Source organism: Antechinus flavipes, chromosome 2 (genome assembly GCF_016432865.1).
Source record: "Antechinus flavipes isolate AdamAnt ecotype Samford, QLD, Australia chromosome 2, AdamAnt_v2, whole genome shotgun sequence".
NCBI lineage: Eukaryota > Metazoa > Chordata > Mammalia > Dasyuromorphia > Dasyuridae > Antechinus > Antechinus flavipes.
This window is the reverse complement of record NC_067399.1, coordinates 677,876,066-677,900,002: the sequence shown is the minus strand read 5'-3', so window position 1 is coordinate 677,900,002 and position 23,937 is coordinate 677,876,066. Positions and strand designations below refer to the sequence as shown.

General features: G+C 45.7%; 1 protein-coding gene across 2 annotated transcripts in view; it reads right to left on the bottom strand.

Annotated features, from left to right (window-relative positions):
• DOCK1 (dedicator of cytokinesis 1) overlaps nt 1-23,937 on the bottom strand; it is a 467,911-nt gene that overhangs the window by 31,463 nt on the left and 412,511 nt on the right. For both annotated transcript variants that reach the window (XM_051982706.1, XM_051982707.1), the window contains exons 37-40: nt 22,201-22,291; nt 14,371-14,490; nt 2,582-2,671; nt 1,089-1,193 (exon numbers count right to left, since the gene is read on the bottom strand). In XM_051982706.1, the coding sequence (XP_051838666.1) occupies nt 1,089-1,193; nt 2,582-2,671; nt 14,371-14,490; nt 22,201-22,291 (406 nt within the window). The remainder of the gene's footprint in view (nt 1-1,088; nt 1,194-2,581; nt 2,672-14,370; nt 14,491-22,200; nt 22,292-23,937) is intronic.

Genomic DNA, 23,937 nt, shown 5'->3' with positions numbered 1-23,937 from the left:
CATCATTTCTGAGAATTCTGAGAGGGAAAGAATTTGTTCTGGGATAGAAGGCTCTAGTGTTGATGAATTCTAATAGAAATTCTTAGAGATCAACCCCACAACCTCTAGTGAATCACAGAATTACTGAATCTGGTAGCTTGAACAATCCCGTACAATTGTAGTACAGATCTTTTCATGACCATGAGGACTCTTCAATTGCTTTCTGAAAGCAGAAAATCTTGGATCTGAAAAGCAGTGTCTGTAAGTAACTATCCAAAGAAATGTGAGGGAAACATAAACAGAAGGAAGGAAGGAATAAGGAAGGAAGGAAGGGAAAGAAAGAGAAAGAAAGGAAGGAAAAAAGAAACAAAGAAAGGAAGGAAAGAAGAAAGGAAGAAAAGGAGGGAGGAAGGAAGGAAGGAAGGGAAAGAAAGAAAGAAGAAAGGAAGAAGGAAGGAAGGAAGGAAGGAGGGAGGGAGGGAAAGAAGGAAGGGAAAGAATGAGAAAAGAAAAGGAAAAAAGAAATATGGAAGGTAAGATGATACAGAGGGAAAACAGAAAGAAGGAAAGAAGAGAGAGAAAATGAGGGAAAGAATGAAAAAAGGAAAATAGAAAAGAAAAAAGGAGAAAGAGTGAGAGGAAGAAGACACAGAGAAAAAAAGCAAGAGAGAGACAGAGAGAAGAAAAAGAAAAGGACAAAGAGGAAATAAGAGAGAGAAGAATAAAGAAAGAAAAGCAGAAAGAAATGTTGAAAGATGAGAGAAATGAAAGAGAATGAGAAGTAAGTAAGAAGACAATCCAAAAGAAAAAAAAAAAACAAAAAAGAAAAAAAGGGAGAGATCCACAGACATGGTTGTGGAAGCAACTTTTGATTTTGGGGCAGATGAAGACTGTCTATGAAGCAAAATTATTTTCTGTGAAATTAAAGGCAAAATGATCACAAGACTCAAAAGGGGTCTGCAATAACCAGTGAAATAAACTCAGAAACATGTCCCCATTTCAGCACCAACAGGCTGGCCATCGCACACTGAACCAAGTCAGAGTTGGAATCCCTTTTGAGGAGGAAGGGGCATTTTCATTCATTGTAATTAAGGTATTTTCCTTTTTACCCTCAAGAACGTGGGAAATCCTTGTCCATAGTATCCAACAGCAAAATAGTCTGGTTTGGGCCTGATCACTTTGACAATGCTTTCGTAAAACTGGGCCTGTTTTTTCTGCAAGAAAAACATCAAAAACATTTTCAGATTAAGAACAAAACATTAGCTTCAGGTTTCTGAACCTGTTCTTCCTGTTCTGAATCTGTTCTTCCTGTGGCCCTCTACCCACCCACAGCCTGCCGGAGGACCCTTGACTCATGTCACAGAACTAATTCATGGGAGCAGGGACACTTATGCTTAAAGTTACTATCTTCATATTTCCATCATGAAAAAAACAGAGCTATCCAGAAAAGTCAAAGGAAATAGTTTTTCCTTTGGCTGAAAAGCTTTGGTTTTGGGGAAAATTGGCCTAGCAGGAACGCTGCATACAGTATTAATAGGAGAGGACTTTTAAAGAACAGAGTCTTTCCTGCCCTAACTTGAAAGCAGCTCCTCATCCTTCAATCAGTCAGTCAACACTGCATCCTGATTGAGAGATCGGTTGTCCAGTATAGAACTGACTCTTGGATCCTGGGGACTTTATATAAATGAAGGCAGAATACCTGTTCAGAGAAGCTCAGCCCATCTCCTGCTGAGGAAACAACAGGCACGTTCCGAGCTGCCAACATGTGGCTTCTCTCTAGGACAGGGATCCTCAAACTTTTTAAATAGGGGGCCAGTTCACTGTCCCTTAGACTGTTGGAGGGCCGGACTATAGTAAAAACAAAAACTTTGTTTTGTGGGCTTTTAAATAGAGAAACTTCATAACCCTGGGTGAGGGGGGTAATTGTCCCCAGCTGCTGTATCTGGCCTGCGGCCGCAGTTTGAGGACCCCTGCTCTAGGAGAATGGAAGCACGCTGGGGTCAGGGTCCGCTTAACTTTTATCCTGATATCCCCAAAACCTATCACAGACATTGGGTGCACAACAACTGCTTGTTTTAATTAAAGCAAAAATCGCCTATAATTTGTTCCTTAAGGGTTTACGTGCCCAGAACTGTCCTTGGTGCTGAAAAGAGATACAAGCACAAAGCGCCCCCAAAAACAGAGAGAAAAAAAACTCCAAACCATCCCTGCCTTCAAAGAGCTTACAGCCTAGTGGGGAGACAACATTTGAACACATAAATCCCAACACTTGAATTAGAGCAGACAGAGCACTGAAAGCTGTTACAAGTGATTATTCTTGAGCATGTCAACAATCCACTACCAATGGTGCAATGGCAGATCTGGAAAATCAGGGCTGTTCAGAGACAACTGGGAAGAGGGGGCAAGGGGCTCAGGCCCAAAACCTCCTCCCCCAGAGCTGAGCCACATGTGCTTTCAGGAAAGGATTAGCTTAGAGGTCAGGAAGACACCGGTCTGCAGACAGCATACTGTGGTGGCCAGCATGAGAATTCCAATGTTCAAATGCAGAGAGAGAGGCCAGAAAAGCCAGGATGCATGTAAATGGGAGGGCACAGAGACCTACCAGCAGCTCACTGAGCTGTTCATAATCAAACATCTCGTTTTCGTACTGTTCAGCGAGTTCTTTGCCCAAGGTGATGGCCTCTTCCCACATCTGTTTAAAAACAAAACATACAGACACAAACACAAAAGAAAACAAAACAGAAAATTAAAAAGGAAAAACAAGGCTGAATCATGTACATTAATCAAACTATGACGCCGATATTAAAACAATCCTTATCGAAACATGGCAAAATCTGTTTGTTGGAAAAACAAGATTAGGGAAGAAAATTAAGGAAGAAAAATATTATCTCAAATATCTTTTGATTTGTCTGTTGAATAAACATCAGGTTAATAATCTGGTCATCCATACGTGAGAGGAATGTCTTGGCTTCTGCCAAGGATCACAGAATCATTGTTTTTGAAGCAGTTCTTAAGCCAAGCTACTATTTTCGATCCCCAAGCTGCACTATTTCATGATCTTGAAGGTCAGTTGAATATTCTGAAGAGGAGACAATGGGCAGGACACTGCCATGTTTAACCACAGATGTCTAAAGCATCCCGAAATGCTAAATAGAAGGAATGCTCCCTTCCACATGCTACCACCCTTCAACTCTTGATCAACTACAGAAAATATATATATATATATAAATTGTTGGAAAAATATAGAAAGTTAAGGAGCAAGGATGGGTTTGGCCCCTCCTATTTCTGAGCTCAGAAGATTCCCTGGTGGGTTAGCATAATTCCTCAGAGATGGCATCTCTAAATCCACCAGGAAACCAAGAGAAATTCTTAAATATGATGACAGGAAAGCAGAGAGGGAGAGAGAACAATGACATTGTGAGAGAACAAAGTTTCTTATCTCTCTATTCTCCCCTACTGGGATATTAAACCTGTGTTACACCTGAACTAAAATCTACATGAATGATAACTGCTTCATCAAAGAACCCAGGAAGAAAAACGTTCAACTCTTCTATTAATAATTTATTAAGCTTATCTGCTATTTTGCAGAAGAAGGCCTTTGCCTAGGAATTAGAGACAAATCCTGAAGAGGTAATATTACAACTAAGACTTCTACCAGAGGGGAAAAGAGAGGAGAGGTATTAGAAATGGAGTAGGAGACCAGGAAGGAAAGGAAGGAAGCATTTAGAGGAGGGAGGGAAAATGGCCATCCATCCTCCTCCCCTCCTTTCCTTTTCTCTTTACACTGTTGAGGTTTCACAATTCTGTACTTTGGACAGTTGTAGCTAATTGCTCAGACCCACAAGTACAGAAAGATGGAATTTTCTTTTTCCTTTAATATTTTTTAAACTCTAGTAAGTTCTCCTTTAGCATAAAAAATTTCTTATCAAATCTCTGCTAGTTACTGTGTGACCTTGACCAAGCAGTTAACCTCTATAGGTCTGTTTCATCAGTTCTAAAACGAAGGGGATTAGGCCAAATGATGTCTGGGTTTCCACTTAATGCTAAATCCTGAAATCTATTAAAAAGTTGCCAAGATGCAGATTTTCGTCTGAAGTAATGAGCGTCTCCCTGGCAATTATGTCCATCCCAAAGTGGGATGGCCCGATCTGAGAGCTAGTGAGTTCTTATGATTAGAGGTCTTCCATCAGAGGATGGAATGGATGGATGGAATCAATGGGTGACTACTGGGGGAGGCTTATAAAGGGAGTTCTTGTTCAAGTCCGAGCTGGAGTGGATGGGCACTGAGAGAGATATCTCCCACTTTTCTCTGGGATTTTGTGAGCAGCTTTAAAGTTTTTAATCAGATGGAGACAGAAACTGGCATTATCTTGTTTTCAAGGTGAATACATAGCTAATCATAAATACATGTTAAATAATTTTAATATTTTAATTTTTTAAAAGTAAAATATTTTAAATAAGTAATTTTAAATAAAAATAAATATATTTTAAATAAATAAGAAAAGCTTGGACAAGAAGCAGAAGCAAAATTTTAATCTGCATGAAAACTGGTAATAAAGTCGATTATAGCTTTAAAAAACAGACTGGAAAAGGTCAAAGCTGGGTTGGCACAGAACAGCCAATCCTGCACAGTCATGAAACCTTGGAGATAGAAGCGACTCAGTTTATCACTTGAGAACCCGTTTGCTAAGGTCCCACAAAAGGGACTGCCTGCCATTTTGTTTGTGTTAAAAAGTTCCATGATAAACAAGAAGGTGCAATTTTGTCTCCTCTGCATCCCTGTTTTTGCTGACATTAAGTATCTGAGGTTTCCCTGGGATCCTCAGGGACAGTCTGGCTGGACTGACAGACTCGTAGTCGTGAAGACCTGAGTTTTTGAGTCCTGAGTGAGACACTTGCTAACTCCTTTATGAAATGGGGCTCCTTCTTCCCAGTCTGTGGTGAAGAAAAAATGCAATCATGGAGGAAAACTGTTTTGCAAGTTTGCAAGTGAGTGGTTATTGTTATACCACTTCTGACCAGGGGCAAGTCCCTTACCCTCTCTGCCTCACTTTCTGTATCTGGAAAATGGGTATAATAGCCCATAATAGTAGAGCTACCTTCAACCACCAAACACGTGAGCTGAAAATACACGTAGGTAGAAATAGCGACAGAAATGCCAGCCCTTGTACTTTGACTGGTGCTATAAGATGCAGCTGGTGCAGCGTTCAGCTCCAGATCTGGGGGCTTTGGGGATTCCTTTGTCTCAGCTGTGACCCCGCTCCCTGCCGGGTACATGAGGCCCCACTCCTACATTTCAGATCTGGCTTCCTTAGTCCTTTAAGGCCATTCTTGACATCATGAGCTCAGGACAAGGATGGAGCCCGTTCTCTCCACTCACATTAGCTAAGACTTTCAGAAAAAATGACAGATGGGGGGGAGTTTCTGCTTTTTAATGGTCAAGTCCTCTGTCATGAAGACAGGTCAGTGAAGGGCTGATTGAGAAGCCCACGATTTTCTGCTTCTGCAGCTTAAGAGGGAAGGGGTGAGAGGTGGTACCCTCAGCTGGGAGAACAGCCCATGGAAAGTGAGTCTCCTAAGCAACTGCCGGTCAGCGGCCCGTGACAGAGACCTATGCAAGGGGAGGGGACTGGGAAGGAGGCAAGACCAGCTGAATTCGTAGCCGGGAATGGTTTTTGAGGGACAACAGGCATCGAGTTTCTCACCTTTGAATCCTTTGTTTTCCACTTTTGTTTGTGCATCAGCACAGTGTGGCACACAGCTGGCACCTAATAAATGCTTATTGTTTTCCACTTGGATTTGTGTATCAGCCCAGTGCCTGGCATATAGGTGGCATCTAATAAATGCTTACTGACTGTTTTCCACTTTTGTTTGTGCATCAGCCCAGTGCCCGGTACACAGTCGGCACCTAATAAATGCTTACAATTCACTGATGGGCTCCAATGACTTGCCAGCTCTCTGTGGAAGTGACATGAGTGCTATCCCAAGCTGGGGGTGCTCCACGCTTATGCTGCCCAATACGGTACCAGATCAGCATTTGAGAGGCTGCCCCCTCCCCCTTGTTCATTGCCCGCTTTCTCTTCTCCGGACTCTAAATCTCTCTGGCAATCCTGGCTCTGTCACCCTGGCTCCTTCCAGCACTTCCCGCACTGCCATAACACACAGCGAGCACCACACGGCTGCTGAATACTCATCCACAGTCGCAGCCGTTCACAATTCCATCGCATTTGACCTTTTTTAGACTCCCTTCCACGCAACCTTGGATGAAAGAGCTCCGCGTGTGATTCTTCTCCCTCCATGGAGGCAGCCGGGGTTGGGGACCGGCTCCCTCACACGCTGGGGAAACCAGAACTCGCCTTGGCTCGGCCATTCCCAATTTGTCGTGTCTCCCACTAAATGACCTGCGGCTTGAAGGAACGACTGAAGGAGTGAACACCGGCCGCCCACTCTAACTCGCTACACACACTCGGTGGGTCTTCCCGGGGCTGCCCCGGCACAACCTCCCGTTTCCCACCTTGGGACTGCATGTCCACGTGTGCCGCTTCCCCCAGCTGCACGTCGGCCTCTCGGGGACGGAGGACGGAACCTTGTCTTCCCGTTGATGGCAAAACCCCTTTACTCAATGACGCTTTAAGGAATAACCTGATCCACATCATCACCATGGGGACGACCCACAAATTCAGGAAATCTGGGGGTGGGCGTGGAAAACAGGAAAGCCGCAAGTTGGTCCTTGGTCAATATCAATCGATTCTAAGTTCTTTGGGGGAGGGACTAAAGTCCTCGGAGCTGAGCATCCTCCCCTTCCGTCTGGCAAACGGCAGGCAAATGTCTGCCCACGGAGGCTGCAGCCGGTGCCGGGGACGGGGTCTACGTGCCGCTCATCACTTCCACGACCTCAAATCTCCAAGTCCACAGAACTTGGAGCTCTAGACTGGGGCCTATTTGGGTTCACATCCCAGCTTTGCCGTTCATCATTTGGACAACTTGAACAAGGTGCTTCATCTCTGGATTTCGGTTTCCTCATCTCTCAAATCGGGGGATGGAACAGTTCCTGAGGTTCCTTTCAGTTCTAATTCTTCCAATGTCCTAGACAACATTTCCACTTGGAAGCCAAGTTCACTTTAACCTCAACCTGTTTAAAATGGAGCCCACCATCTTCCGGGCCCAACCCGGCTTCTTTCCCAGTTCCCTCCTTCTACTAGCTGCTGGCCCTGTCTCAGAACCACAAAGCCACCTCACACCCTCGCTTCTCCCTCTCTTCCTTTCCATATCCCTCGCCCGGCGGCCGATGGGCTGACTGATCTTCCGCCAATCTCCTGCTTTCCGTCGCCAAAGTCCAGGCTCCCCACACTTCATGCCTGTTTTCTAAACTGCACTCAGTCATGACAACAAAGGCCGCTGCTCCTCGAAGAACCCGAGTGAAGGGAAGATTCCCCTGTGGAAACCCATTCCATTTCCGGATAGGTCTATCAGGAATTTTCCCCCATCCATCCTAGATCGGTCTTGTGGGGCAAAGGAGCACAAATCTCACACTGGTTCATATTCAGCCGACTGTCCACTGATCCTAAGATCTCTTTTCAGAAAGACGTCTTGTCATGCTTTCCTGGTCCTATACTTATCAAGTTGATTCTTTGAACATAAGGGTGAGCTTTTGCATCAATCCCAAGCAAATTCCCCTTAGATTCAGCCCAGAATTCAACCCTTCCTGTAGTGTTTTGAATAGTTCCTTGCACACAGCAAGCACTTAATAAATATCAAGATGTTTTCACATCTAATACTGTAATAATGTGTCAGCTACCGAGACCAGCTTTGTGCCCGCTGCAAACCTGGGGCAGTATGGCCTCCATGCCTCAGTGCAAACCATTAATAATGAGATCAGAGCAAATGGGGCCAAATCCCTAGGAAACTCCCCTAGAGGCTTTCTTCCAAGCTGGTATCAAGCCATTCGTGAACGCTCGTTGGCCCAGGCATTTCAATCCATTCTGCACTGACCTCCCTACACTCTCCAGTTTAGCCCACGTCTCACCAGCGTCTCTCCAGCGTCTCTCCACATCTGTCTGCAAGAATAGCACGAGAAATGTTGTCAAATGCTTCTCCTAAATCTAGCCAGATCTTGTCAAGGTCTACCTGGCCAAGAATCCTCTGTAGAAAAACAGAACGGCAAATATCGTTCACCTGATCCATTTTTCCTACCTCTCCTCCCTGGGTTCATCTTGGCTCGTACTTATGTTCTCTGCTTGGAATGCACTCCTCCAACTTCTCTGATGGGCTAAATCTTGAGCCAATCAGTCAAGAAGCATTTATTAAGCCCCTACTGCATGCTAGGCACTCTGCTAAGTTCTAGGGATACAAAGAAAGGCAAAAGACAGGGATTGTCCTCTGGAAGGAAGTTCACAATTTAATTGGGATACAACTGTGTGCGAACAAGATATCGACTAGGCCTCAGTCAAACACAAACCCTCATCAGTCCTGGGGGTCACTCGCTGGACACTCAAGTCCAGCCAGAGCACTCGCTCTGCTCCAGGGCTGGGGTCACAGCGTGATTTGGAGCCTCCATGGCCCATTTCTCTGATTTTGTTGAGGAAAGAGAGGGCCAAAGAGCAAGAGCCCGAGCTTGTAAGCTGAACCTGGAGGTGTCCCATGACTGTCTGCTAGAACTTTAAACATTAAAATGGAAATAATTTTTAAAAAGCCTCACAACCCAAGACACACACACACACACACACACACACACACACACACACCCCCAGCTGTGTGGGAAATGAAAGCTTTGATTACATCCATTTCTGATAAACTCCCTCTGATTATTAAATGAGGTGCTTTTTGGAGAAGCCTATAATTTAATCTGAAAAGTTCATCTAAAATGAAGTCATAGCCTCTGGGAAAAACCTGAGGTTGTGCCCAAGGGCAGGGTCTCAGGAAACCTCTCTCACGGAGGATTCATGATGCAGGAGATAACCCTGCCAGTCACTGAAGAGGAAAAACCTCCCGGGTTAGCACCCCCACTCACAGGACCCGACAGAAATGATCCGATCCCACTCGGGTCAGGAAGTGGCTTATAATCACTTAAACCGTCTCTACAACCTGGTGATTGAGGGGTCAGAAGGTTCGCCCTGTAGCTGGGCCACCAGAGCCGGTTCCCTTTAATTTTTCCAAGCCTTGGGTTTCTGGTCTGTAAGATGATCCTGTCCTTATCAAGTTGATTCTTTGAACATAAGGGGAGCTTTTGCATCAATCCCAAGCAAATTCTCCCTTAGATTCAGCCCAGAATTCTACCCTTCCTATAGTGTTTTGAATAGTTCCTGGCACACAGCAGGCACTTAATAAATGTTTTTACGTCTAATACTGTAACCCATTAGCTTGCTGTATAATGTGTCAGCTACCTAGACCAGCTTTGTGTCCGCTGCAAACCATTAATAATGAGATCAGAGCAAACGGGGCCAAAGCCCTGGCCTCCTGGCCTGGTTGAAGGAGTCAAACGAGAGAATGTGGTTTAAGGGCTCGGGAAACTTCCAAAACATTCAATGAGCGTCACCTTTCATTAGCATGAGGGCAAGGGGAAAAGGGTCCACAGCCTGATCTGGGTTAGATTTTAGGTGGTCCGTTCCCGGGCCCCTGACCCCCCAGCCTCTACTCTGTGAATGGCACTGGGGCTCTCTGGCCTTAGCCAAGCCAGGGACGGCTTTCTCCTCCACCGCCTCACAGGCTACCATCAGGCCTAGGCTCAAGGTCTCCCCAGCCCCGGTCTTCACAGTCAGACTCTGCTGCCTCGTCCCTCCACAACATGGCAGCAGTGGAAGAGATCAGGGGCTATCTCCTCCCTTTCTTGGATACCCAGCATACAGCAAGTGCTTAATAAATGCTTGCTAACTGACCTTTCTGGCCATTTCTCACAGCCTGTGTTCTACCTTCTGACTCCAGGTCTTTCACAGACTGTCTCCTCGCCCTGAGATGCGCCTTCTGTCTTAGAATTCTTGGCTGTCTCCAAGACTCAGTTCAAATCTCTCATTCTACAGGAAGTTTTTTATTTCCCCCCTTTTTTTCTTGGGCTGCCCAGCTTTGGGTGCCTTCCCCAGCCAGGTCATCTTGGATCCTCTCTGGACGTCCAATAAAGATACATACATCTGTACACTGTGTCTGTCCCACTAGAAAGTGAGACCCTTGAGAGAAAGGGATTGTTTGTTTATTCCCATTACTGACTGTAACGCTTGGTCCATAGTGGATGCTTAATAAATGCCTGTTGTACGCTGATGGCAAAACCCCTTTACTCGATGATGCTTCTAGAAATAACCTGATTAATACCATTACCATCGGGACAATCTATAAACTCAAGAAATTTGGGGGTGGGCGTGTCAAACGCGAAAGCCGCAAGTTGGTCCTTGGTCAATATCATTAGATTTTAAGCTCTTCGAGGTAGGGACCACGAGTCCTTGGAAGTGTCTCTCTTCAGTCTTTAGTATAATGTCTGGCATACAGTAGGCAATTAATCAAGTTTCATGGATTGGATGGGAGGGATGAAACCCATGTAACCGAATACATTTTCCCACTGTTGATCTCTAACGTAAAATCGTGAACTCAGAATTCCTGAAAATTCCACCTCTAAAAAGTTCCCCCACATCACCAACTCTGCAGCCAAGTTATCTGACCTTCTATATTTAGTTCCGGAAATAATGGGAACTCTCTGTCTTCTTGTTCCTTTAGAGAAAGCCAATGATGTGTGAGCTTTGTGAAAGCAAAGGCTATCTGGGGGAGGGGGAACTCCGCTCTGCTTGAGTGGAAAACAGTTGCTGGGCTTAATCTGCTCCTTAGGTCATAAATTATTCACCCTCTCTATGCCTGATGCCTGCTTGCTTCTAGATTTTAAAGGTGGGTTAACACTGGCTAATGCTTTCTTCCCCACTACCTTCTCCTCCTTCTTCTCCTTTTTTTTTTTTTTTTTTTTTTTTTTAAATAGCTTATTTTCTGCTCCCATTGCTGTACAGAAGGCCAGCAATTTTCAGTGGAGTCCATGGATTAAGGGCTTTGTTGAAAATTACTAGGCCTCAGTCAAACAAAAAGTGCAGACAATTCTGAGCTGCTCTAGCAAAGGATGCTAGATTGTCAAGAGAAAAGGGAACAGAAAGCTTTGGCGAGAAAGCGGAAAATCACAGTAAAATGGAATGGAAAGGGAGTGAAGGGTAATTATCGGTAAAGCAGACAGAGATGGAAAAAGGATGAGAAGGAAAGCAAATGGAAATGACCTTTTTATGTTTACAAAGGACACGATTAAAAAACTAATAGCCAGCTTAAGAGCAAATCCATCCTTTTTCAGATGGTGGAAAAGCAAAAATAGAAGAATGATTTGGTCTGGGGGAAATGGAGAAAAAACAGAACATCATTCATAAGCAAGAGAACCTGAGAAAAGGAAAAAACACTTTCCAGCGGGCTGAGTTAGAGCCACAATTTGATGGATTCTGGCTGTTGCAGTGACTTCTTCTCTACTCCCAAGACCCCTGGCCTAAAGCAGGCCCTTACTCCTGTCTACCTCCTAAATGGGTTTCCTACTCGAATCTCTCCTTTCCTCATGTGTCCTTCACTTATCTTCTGGCTGAATGTCCTTAAAGAACAATTATGACTACTTCACTCCTCTGCTGAAGAAGTTACAGTAGTTTAATATATACATATACATATATATATATATATACACATTATATATACATATACATACATATATATACATATATATATATATATATACACACACACACACACACACACACACACACACACACACACACACTCATTAATCAGATATTTAAATTCATTTGTAACTGGCTCCAATTTAACCTTTTAACTGTTTCAAAATCCTAATCTACAAGCATTTCAAATGTCAACTAAATTAGCCTACTGAGCTTTCCTTTCATACAACATCCCTTGCTTATACCCAGAGGGTCCCTCTTCCACAAGCACCCTTCTTCATCATTCCCGCCTCTTGGAAACCCTAGCTCCTTTCAAGGTCCATCTGAGGTCCCACAAGGTCCCTTATGCCTTGACCACATGTATCCCACTCTCTTCAAACTATTAGTGCTCACAGAATCCTGAAATGACATTATCCCTATTTCCATTATTTAATTACAAATGTAACCCACACCAAGTAAAATGAGCATTTTCACCCACACAGTGGAACAGAAAATGACAGATTTTGTACATGTTGACATTGGCTTATCCGTACATATTACATTTTATCCCTCTGTCCCCCATCAGCAGAATGTAAGACCTTGGAGAGCAGGAGTTGTTTCATTTTGATCTTTGCATCCCAAGTACCCAGCCCAGAGCAGATACTTGCTAAGAGCTTGCTGAATTTAATTTGGTTGAATTGAGTTGCCATTGAAGGAGGTTCATGTGAACAGGATGCTACGGCCTTTATGAGCCCAAGAAGTTGACTGCTTCACCTCTCTCTCCAGCCGTAATTGATGGAGAAGACTGACCTAGAGAGGCTGATAGGGCTGCCTACAGTCACCCGGAGTTCCCCAGACTCCAAATCTAGGGCCCCTTCCACCACTGCTCCAGGTATCAATGGTAAGTACCTATGAGGTTCAATAGTAGCGATGGCCTCAGATCTCCCTGCCCTGGCCTTTTATTAAGAGGATCATCTGTTCTGAAATCCAGACAGCCTTAAATAATCAAAGAAAACTTGTGGGAATGAATTGCTCTTGCATGTGTTCCAGCAAAACCCCCCAAACACTTTCCATTTTCTCAGGCAGTAACAAGTACGCACAGATAAATGCCCATGTCCTTAAATATATTCCATTTTGGGTGTTGTCCATGAGGTGACCTAACTCCTCTGGACCCTGTTTTATGCACATATAAAAAAGATTAGACTAGGTGACCTCGTTAGTATAGCATAGCTCTCTGCCGATGACAGTGTTTCCTCAATCTGCCTTTTGCCCAGCAGCTCAATCTTTTCTAGTAAGAGAAAACAACATGACAGTGAAGGGTTGTTCCTGAAATCTAGTCTATGGAAGAAATGGTGATCCAGCCTTCAGGGCAGCCCTTAGCCCTTCCTAAGGGCTTACCTGGGACCTCAGCCTCTGCTAATGGGCAGGAGCGGCCAGAACAAGGACTTACGGGTTCTTCTCTCTTTGTATTCAGTGCACAATTGTAGCCATTTACATTAAGAGTGAGACCTGAGCTCTGTCCTTGGATGGCTCACGGTGGATGTTGTACGATATCAAGGCTGGTTCTGGGAATCTTTTCACCTCTCTTTAGTGCTCCTAAGCATTGCTAAGGATTATCTCCATGACTGCTTGATTGGGGTCTAAAATCCCTTCGTTAATCCAAGTTACTGTTTTCTTCCCTTCCTGTTCCTTCACTTTTGTCAAGGGCATCTTGCTACCTTGCAGAGATTGCTCCCCACAGGGATACCCCTCTTCTGTGACTGACAGAGCTTCCAAAACGTGGTGGCCCCCTGCTGACCAGTGGGCTGACTGAATGAAGTCTTGGGCCTTCTTGGTCTGCCTATAAGCCTGGCTCGGCCCCTGCTTCTGCACACCTCCTCAGGCTCAGTCCCAGCTCTCTCAGCCTTCCCAGTCATCACCATTAACAGGAATACATTAAGTACCTAATTATCCATGGCACCGGGCACTTCCCTAGGCTCTCCATCTGCCTGACACATTGCTTCACACTGAGATTACCCCTTCCCTCTGATCTGGGCCTAAATCTTAAAGCACTTGGGGGTGAGCAGGTGTCGGAAAGCAGGGCTGGACCGTCCCCAGGGATGGGAGAACTTGCCAAGCAGGGAGAAAAAGTGGAATTGGCTTCGACTGAAAAATAGACGTTTCATTCCCCAAACCATGTTGATGAGCCGTATCTCTGGTCAGGAACTTTAGCTTGGTTGTTTCACGTGTTGTGGGAAACACAGACCCACATGACAGGTTCACAGAAATTCCAGGCCATACCTACTGGAGCAGGAATCCCCACCGCATCAGGTGGATAAAGGGTCACCGGTGAATACAGTGGGATAGGGCCCACTAAACCTGCTAGTGCCGGTGAGCCATCCTCCCACCTGCCAGAGGGTTCTTTAGTCTCAGCAACAGAGAATGTGTAAATAGGTGGAGGATTCCATGGCAGGCACCGGGAATGACCTCCAAAGGAGACCTCTAGCTCCGGGTTTTCCTCATAAATACCTTTTCAAAAATGGATGGCTCATTCTTCTGCAGCCAAACATTTAACAATGAGGATGCTTTCTGCTTTTGAGGATTTCTACATTTAAACTCCATACATAGAACATGAAGGCAAAGCCACGTGCAAATGAGAGCCAACGTCCACCTCCTTTGAGAAGCTTCCTTTGAGCTCTCTGGGTACGTGTGCTTGAAGGAAGAAGAGGAAGAAAAAAAGAGACACGGTGTTTACCTTGCCCTTGTCAAAGTAGTGAATGATTTCTTGGTACAGCTGGTCTTTGAGCTGACCTTGGGTAGTTGCTTGGTAGCCATCCCGCTGAGTAAGATGGGCAGCACAGGCCTCCTCGGACCACTGAAACAAGAGGAAAAATGGGAAAGGTTCAGGAGTAAAGAAATGAGGTACAAGAAGGCAAGGGCCTCCTGCCACTGTTACCGATTCAACATGGTCTTTAGCAACTCAAGGACAAAACTCAGGGCACAGAAGGAGTTAAGACATTTGTAGCCGTGGCTCGTGGGACAGATGCGATTTGTCTGACTGGGGTTTTCATGATAGGGGTGAGAGGATTAGAAGTGGGATGAAAGGAGTGATGATAATGATAAAAAGAAAAAGAATCAAGGAAAAAAAGAAGGAAGGAAGGAGGGTGGGAGAGAGGGAGACAAGGACCAAATTAGGCCCTGAGTATTTCTATGGGTGAAATATGGGATGAATAATTCAACTCCAAGGCATTTGGAGAGAGTTTAAACTATTAGTAGGAATGGGAAGAAGTCAAAGGGAAAAGCAAAGTGTAAGTTCAAGAGTCAGTGCTTTGAACTAGTACTAATTATAAATCTACTCACTTAAGCAACCAGCCTCTATTGGTCCCACACGTGCCGGGTAGTCCATGGGCTACTTCCAATCATTTCGGCCAAACTTTTGTCTAAATCTTGTCTTTGTGAAATTGACTTTTTGATCCCCGGTGTAAAAGTGTACATTGATTTCTATTAGATTCTGTCTTATTAAATTCAGGCCAGTGTTAAGATGCTTCGGGTCATATGGAAACGTGAACACCTTTACACAAGTCAATGATAAGAATGCTAAATAGTCCCTGGATGAGATATTGATTCCAGGGCTACCCAGGAGAGAGCTTCCAAAGAGAAAACTCGAGACCACTTTTTGGGCCTGGCCATTCAACCAAGTCCCAAATAGGGTCCCACTCTTGGTGTCTTACCGCCCAATTCCCCAAAGACATTTCTGTTCCAAGGTGAGAAGTATTTGTAAAGCACTTATTATGCACCAGGCCCTGTGGCAGGCCCGGATCGAAGAAAGGCATTAATCAGTAAATTTCCTCAAGGGCTTTCCATTCTAGTGGCAGACAGGATGCAAACAACCATGTGCATCCAAGACAGGGAGATAGCAGAAGGAAAATTATCAGAGGGGAGGTGTTAACGGTGTGGGAATGAAGTGAGAGGTGAACAAGGTCTTGGGAACAAGGTGGGATCTGAGTAGTGTTGAAGGAAGCCAGGATGCAGAGGGGAACATGGAGAATTTTCCAGTCAGGATACAGACGGGAAGATAGAGAGCCTCCCAGGATGGGGGATTGAACCCAAAGAAGTGTGAGTAAGCCAGACAAATCGGATTGAGGAGATACGTGGGGAAGTAAGGTCAAGAAGCTGGCAAAGGTAGGAAGAACTTTAAATGACAAACAAAAGATTCTCCCTGTGATCCCAGAGGTAGTAGGGAGCCAGTGGAGTGTTCTGAGGGAGAATAAAATGTGACATGGTTAGAATGAGGTTTTAGACTTTAGAAAAACTGCCTTGGCAGGTGAGTAGGGAGAGAACTGAGGCGAGGACACCAGGCAGATTATTCCTGGCAAGATGGCAGCCAAAATTAGAATGTATGAGCAGGTAGAAGGGGACGGATGACCTTGGGCCAGATGCTTTTCTCTTCTACAAAATGTTAGTGGGGCTTAAGAGGGATGACCCACCAAGACGCCTTCTGGCTTTGAAATCTCTATAGAGATATAGGGGGTTCTAATAGAATGGAAGCTACTGGAGGGCAGGGTCTGTTTCTGCCTCGGTACCCCCAGGGCCTGTTAGGAGAGGCTGGCTTAGATGCTTGTTGGATGCACTTGATCTCTGAGGTCCCTTCTCTCTCGCAATCCTACAAGAAATAGCCAATGCCCTTTTCAATAGCGAGGTGATTCAAGCCGGTTCAGGCTGGTGATGGAGAGAGCCATCTGCCCCCAGGGAGAGGATTGTGGGAACTGAGTGTGGGCCACAACATAACATTCTCACTCTGTTGCTGTTTGCTTGCATTTTGTTTTCTTTCTCTTTTTTGATCTGATTTTTCTTGTGTATCATAATAATTATGGAAATACGCATAGAACTGCATATAAATAAAAAGCCTTAATGGTCGCTGGCCGTGCAGCTGCCCATCCTGCTCCCAGATACAAACTCAGGCCAGGAGGAGTTCAGAGCCTTGATCCCATCAGCAGGACATTCACCTGTGGCCAAATGCCCACCAGGAGTCCCCCCGAAGGGAAGGCGGCATGGCCTTAATCCAAAGCCCCAGAGGACTTCTGCTGAAATGGGCCCTCCGGGGGTGGAGTGGCAGTGACTGACTGTCATGGGGATGGCGATGGGGGTTGTTACAAGCCCATGACTAAAGGGCTCGCGACCCTGCAGAGGGCCACCGTGCTGGGTGAGCCGACTTTTAAGCAGGGATGTGTCCCAGGATCATGGCCCTTTGGCCCTGGGAGGGAAGGAGGGACCTGATGGACACCCAAATAACCTGGGGGTGGTCCAGCCTCTGCCTGAAGCCCTTTGGGAAGGGGGCGCCTCCCACGGTAGGATAAAAAGATTCAATGACTCTTCCAGACAAGTGGCAGCTCCATTGTACGGATGCAGGGGAAGGGTCAGAGCCCAGAGGGAGGGCTGGAAGAAACCCTGGAGCCCCCAACTCCCTCTCTTTGGGAAGGAGGGGCTTGCCCAAAGTCACACAGGTGTCCCATATGATGTCCCATAGACTGGGAGCACCCGAGGGGCCGAATGAGAGACGAATGAGAGAAATGGGCCAATTAAGTGATATCTCTAGAAATCATTTGGGGGGACTGACTTCTCCACGCCCCCACTGAGAATGCATCCAGGTCAGGGGACTGCAGGCAAGGAGGAGGCTTCTGTTTTTCTCGTTGCACACAAATTACCTCATCAGGAAAGGTGACTATTTTCGGAGCATGTCTCCGTCAGTGAGAATGGCCTAATCACACCCGAGCAATCTTTTTCCTAACAGAATAAAGATCCTGCTCTGAAGACAGTTGATTAAGCGTTATAACTCCACGTTGGAAGCCATATGTCAGACATAGAGATGAAAAATTATGAAGCCTAAGGGTCTAAGAGACATGGAGTGACATGAAGCCATTTAGATGGAAGATCCAGGGCCCGGGGCCCGACCAGCCGGTCAGGATGGCCCAGGGAGCTCCTCAGGCACCGCCCCCCAGCCGCGGCCTCTCCGGGAAATCCTCAATCCCATTTTAATTTCCCCGGTGTAACAGGAGCTCTTCGTGTTCTCCAAAATAGCTCGTTACTGAAATTTGGATGGGGAAGGAAACCTGCCCGCCACGGTGACGGCTGGTGTCAGACGCGACTCCTGAAACCTTTATCTTCGTAAATTTTGGTCCTTTGTGGGCCTCCATGGTTCCATGTCATTATCTTGGGGAGAAAGGGGCGGACAGAAACCAGGCTCCAGTCGGGCTCCCTCATTATTCCCCGGACGGCCGGGCAGCCGGGCACCGGGTTTAATGCCAGCGCGGGACAGGGATCGGGCTCCCTCATTAAGTACCTGAGGGACCTTCTCAACCTTCCTGGGCCTCAAATGAAACAGCCAGATCAGAGGCGCTCTGAGAGCTGCCATGATGGCGATGATGATGGTGACAATGATGGCAATGGTCAACCACAGATCGACCGGTAGGAGAGTTCTTCTTCAGACTGTCCCACTTCTCTCTCTCACATACACAGCACACAAACATACAGACAGACACCCAGACACAGTGAGCCTATGTTCCCGCTTACACAGGATACCCAAACCCACGGGGACCTTTTTCCCTGAGAGGGGGGCAGGGCGCACGACTACTTCCAATATGATTTTATTTATTTTCCTTCTAAACAACTTGCATTCCCATCTTCATCCCGAGCCTGGGCTGTGAGGGGGAACGGCCGTGATGGGGAGGTTGGCTGCCGCGGCAGCCATCATGGCGACGTCCCGCGCCGGGGCTCGCCAGCTCCCTCACGCTCTGCTGCTCGCGAGCCATCCCCGACAGAGACGATAGCAGCCTTGGGCAGAGTCCCATTTGGGCATCAGGGGATCTGCTGAGGCACTTGGAGCTTTTGGAAAGGGGAACCACTGAATTTGCCTCAAGTTCTTTGCAGACTAAGTGGGAAAGCTTTCCATTTTTGTGTATCTCCAAAGGGGAAAATAGAAAGAAACATGGGAAATCTTTCTAATCATTAAGGAGATAGATATCTACATCGGAAACTATGTCTTGCTCACAAAGAGGTCTATAGTCAGTCTCCAAATCCTTGATGCAGATAGGCAGTCAGTCAATAAGTATTTATTAAGCGCCCGCCACGGGCTGGGCTCTGTGCTAAATGTGGGGAGTTAAGGATAAGAGGCAAGACAGGGTCCGAGCCGTTTTTAGCCCAAGAGCAAGGAACACACATTTATAACAGTGTTTTCAAAGGAGTTGCCTCAAGAATCTGTGCTTCACCCTTTTCTGCTTAACATTAAGACTCAATGACTTAAGCTTATCAAGCCTGCAGATGACACAAATGTGGTTTTATGTATGGTTTGGAGAGCTTTCCGTTGTTCCTTATATTAACGGGGTGCAAGCTTTGTTTCTCGCATGAAAATCTCCCATTTTTCTCATGTTGGACTTCTTGTGTCCATCCGGAGGATCAGAATTTTCCATTTTCTTCCCATTTCTCAAACCTCTAGAGCAAACATTTCAATTGATGTTGAGTTATTTATTTTGTCTTTTGTATTCTTGCTTTGACTCCTCGGATCACATTAACCTTTTGCCTTTTGCTTTCCATCGCTGATTAAGGGTGTTTAGAATTTCTAATAGGCTTTTGCATTTTGAATTTCTTTTTGACGGGCTTCTTTTTGATAGCTATCACTGGGCAAAATTGCTTCCAAGTTTTACACTGCGAAACCAGTCAACTTCTAATGCTTTTCTTCAGATTGCCAAGAACTCTCTCAAGTGATTTCCGCCATGATAGTCTGGGATCCTTGTCCCTCAGGGTAATCCCGAGAAGCTCCTCTTTTCCTCCTATTTTTATTGCACCAGGGACTGATACATATACTTCTTGGGGCTGTGTGTAGGACCTGAAATGTTTTCAATCTTTCCATACAATGCTGTGGGTGAACATGTCTACTCTTGATGGTTGGAATAGACACTGGCTTTTGTGGAATTACTTTTTGGATAGAGCTGTTCCTCCTATTCAAAGGGGCTCCTCAGAATTCCAGCTTAAGTGTGCCCATCTCCTCCACAAAAAAACATTTATTATTGCTGTTATTATCTTGTTTTCCTCTTTTTGTGATGGAATTCCAATACAAATGATCTTAGAGTAAGATATTATCCTGCGATTATTCCTTAATGGCCAATGGTTTATATGCTACCGTACAAGTGGATCAAAAAAAAAGTATTTTGTAACTGAACAAGGCATTAGGGATGTCAGCTAAAGTAGGTGAGCATCCTCATTGCAAGCATCCTTGATCTAATAGCAGACAAGAAGAGGGGGAGATTTATATTCATCCTATTCCAGTGGGAGTTTAATGGTTTTAGCCCACTCCTTATATGAAAGATGTGTTTATTTGTTTTATTGTTTTAATGAGTTTTGAGATGATTATATCCATTTAAAATTAAGTTCTTAAGTTTTTACAAATTCACGCTGGGTCATGATAATTGAGGGCAACTGGTCTGTGATAACGGATGGGGCTTAGTGTAGTTACCATCCTTTCTAGGATAACTCAAGGCCAAATTTGTCTCTGTTAGTCCACAGAAGATGGAGAGCTTCTGGTCCAGGATTTGGGCACCTGTCCTCACCATGCTGGGTAGGCACCAGGTCCTAAACTTTTACCGCCTGGAGCGATGAGTCACAGCACGTGTGCCTTTTCCCTTCATGATCTACACGGATCATTAAGGAGAACCCTTAATTGAGTGCTGATGACTTAGTCCCAGATTTCCATCATTAACGCTCCCATTCCGCCATCAAACCAGTAGAACACTGTTATTTGTCCAATGCTTCTTTGGTGAGTGGTCAGTTATGGGACTCAAAAAGGGCTGTTTGAAAATCCTGACAAAGTCCGCCGGTGCCTTTGCAAAAGCATTTGAGCCCAAGTGGCTGCTTTTGGGCTCGGCTTTAGTAGTCGGTATAATTTCTGGAATTTGCCTATAATGACATTTTTCTGTGACCGTGGAATCTCTCTCTTTTTCCTCTTCCTGCCTTAATTCTTCCTTGATACCTTCTTTCCTTTGTTGAAATCCAGGCTTGGGGACAATGTCACGTTTCATGACTGCCCGGTTCTGGTCACTGGTATCTGAGTTATTGGAATTGGTTGGTTTGCTGTACTGCATCACTTGCCATTTAGGGGAAAGGGTGGGGAGAAGGAGGGAAAAATTTGGAACACAAAGCTCTGCAAGGCTCAATGTTGAAAAATGATCCGTGAATATGTTTTGAAAATAAAAAGCTTTAATTTAAAAAAAAAAAAAAGAAATTGGTTGTTATGCTGTGACTGGGAGCTGAAGGCACGAAAGCCTTGCAGATAATGGGTGAGATCTGTTTCTAATTTTGTTGGCTCCCGCACATTTGTTGCTACTTTTATTATTGGGACTCCTTTGACTACTAACGAGACTCTACGGACGGAGGAACTTTGCAAACACCAATGAGGATCATGGATATAGGGCAGCAAGGAACCATGGAGACATTTAGTCAGTCAATAAGCATCGATTAGGTACTTACTATGTGCCAGACTCTGCATTGGGGATAAACAGATAAAAATGAATAAAATTGCATGTAGATGCCTAATAAGCAACCTTGGATGTTTAGACTGATGTTTGGTTTCTAACAAGACACTTCATTTCTCAGTCGGTCAACAGACATTTTTAACCATTTTTGATTCACCAGAGACTGAGGATGTAAGGGCTGAGGATACAAAGAAAGGGAGAACAGTTTCCAGGCCCGAGGAGCTTACACTCTGACAGGGGAAGAGGTTTGTGTGGAAGGAACGAGGTGCAATAGGAGAGGGAAACCCTAGCGGGCGGAGCCCAACTGTCTCAAGGGAGCCAGAAAGTAAGGAAGAACCTTGCAAAGGTAAAAGGGATGGAGACGGAACATTATGCTGAGAAGATGCAGCACCTGGCACGATGGCTGGCAGCGAACGGTCGGTAAATGTTCACTCTGTGCCTCCTCGGTGCTGGCATTGGACAAAATGCTGGAGACACAAGAGTCAAGGAGAGCGCCTGCCCTCTAAGAGCTTCTCATATAAGAGGGGAGCTGGAGGAAGGAGGGAGAGAAGATGGTGGGAGAAGGGAAGACTAGCCGGGCCCTAAGAGCGGTCCTGGTGCCCTCCAGCAGAGGGTCTAATGGAGAGCCAGAGGGGCCGGAGGGGATGAGGGCCCTGTAACACATACATGCAAGCAGCGGCGGCTGCTGCCGTGTCCCACCGGCCACGAGCTCTATGAGCACTGGAATGAGGGGGCTTTGGGGGTTAATGCTGACAGCTGAGATGGCAGCCAGCTCTGTCTGCCCCTTGTACAGCTGGACTAAGAAATGGAAGGAAAGGGGGTCCTTTAATCCAGCACATTTCTACCAAATGGAGCCTTTGGGGGCCATGATGTAAAAGCAGCACATCCCCTTTAAGGGGTCTGGCCACTACCAGAGACCAAGAGCCACTGCCCCAGGTGGAGGCTTCTCTGCCAGAGGGCCCGGCCGGCTCCGGCTGGGCAGCCTTGGGAAATGAGGCTTCCAGAACCCCCGGAATGGCTGACAGGACTAAGGGAGCCCACGCCCATCCCCAGGAGCCCACCTTCAGCAGCTTGGCGTGCAGCAGCAGGGTGTAGGCCGCCTCTGTGTAGTTGTCACACTCCTTGTGCAGGTCACACAGCTTGTACAAATACCTGGGAGACAACAAAGCGCCCGTCAGTCCTGAGGCGGCCCCGACGGTCTGTGTGCCGCCAGCGGCGGGCGCCCAGCCTTCCACCCCACACAACCCACCTGGCTCTCTGGCAAAGTGCCCACGTCCTAATGCCAGGAAAGCTCTCAGAACAGAGGGAAGCCAGCCCGGGGAGGGAGGGGATGCCCTGGCCAGTCCGGGCCTGGTCTCAGCCTAGTGGGATCTGGGTTGGGGGATGGGGTGAGGAGGTCAAGCTGACAAAATGAACCAAACTAAGGCAGGAAGGCAGGATGCTCCCCAGAGACCTTGCTGAAAAATGATCAGCTTCTCGTTCATTCCCACCTTTTCCAGACAATTTCCTCATGTAATTGAATCAGGCGGACACAATGCAAGTTCTATTTTCAAGTGATTTCTTAATTTTCTGTTGACTCCAGAGTTGAAAATCAATGAAAATGAAAAATTTTCAGTGGTAACACTGCCAGGTTCTCACAACACTAGTGGGCCCCGCTGAAAGGCTGCAGCAGGGGAGGGGGAGGCTTTTAGACTGAGCAACTTAAGTTTCTGCAGAAAGAGCCATTTTCCTCTCCTTCAGAAACTCATAATTGATTTAATTCATATGGAAAACACATCTCCTGAAAGTGACTTTGGCTGAATGTAAAGAAATATGGATTAAGGAAAAAAAAAAGGACAATAAAATATTTCCAGGAAAGCTGAAGTTTGGAATATTATGATTTCTTTTTTTAAAGTGCATGTGAAAAGGATCAATCCTCTAAAGAACTATGGGATCCATTAGACAAAGTTTAAGGAGGACTGGACTTGGGCTTAGCAAGCACTGGGTTTATATCTCACCTTTGATATACAGGGTAAGCCGCCTAATTTTTCCACATTTTCATTTTGTTATCTGTCACACAGACATAAGAACCGTCCATACAGGACGTTGTTGTTGTAGGAAAAGTTTAAGGAGGACCAGACTTGGGCTTAGCAAGAATTGGGTTTATATCTCACCTCTGACACACAATAGCTTAACCTCGGTAAGTTGCCTAACTTTTCCACGGTTTCATTTTGTTATGTGTCACACAGACATAATAATGGTCCGTACAGAACGTTGTTGTTGTAGGAAAAGCTTAGGGTTAGCAAGAACTGAAAAGTTTAAGGAGGACCGGACTTAGGGTTAGCAAGAACTGGGTTTATATCTCACCTTTGATATACAGGGTAAGCCGCCTAATTTTTCCACATTTTCATTTTGTTATCTGTCACACAGACATAAGAACCGTCCATACAGTACGTTGTTGTTGTAGGAAAAGTTTAAGGAGGACCAGACTTGGGCTTAGCAAGAACTGGGTTTATATCTCACCACTGACATACACTAGCTTAACCTCGGTAAGTTGCCTAATTTTTCCACGGTTTCATTTTGTTATGTGTCACACAGACATAATAATGGTCCGTACAGGACGTTGTTGTTGTAGGAAATTGGGTTAGCAAGAACTGAAAAGTTTAAGGAGGACCGGACTTAGGGTTAGCAAGAACTGGGTTTGTATCTCACCTTTGATATACTTAATCTGAGTAAACTACCTAATTTTTCCACATTTTCATTTTGTTATCTGTCACACAGACATAATAATGGTCCGTACAGGACGTTGTTGTTGTAGT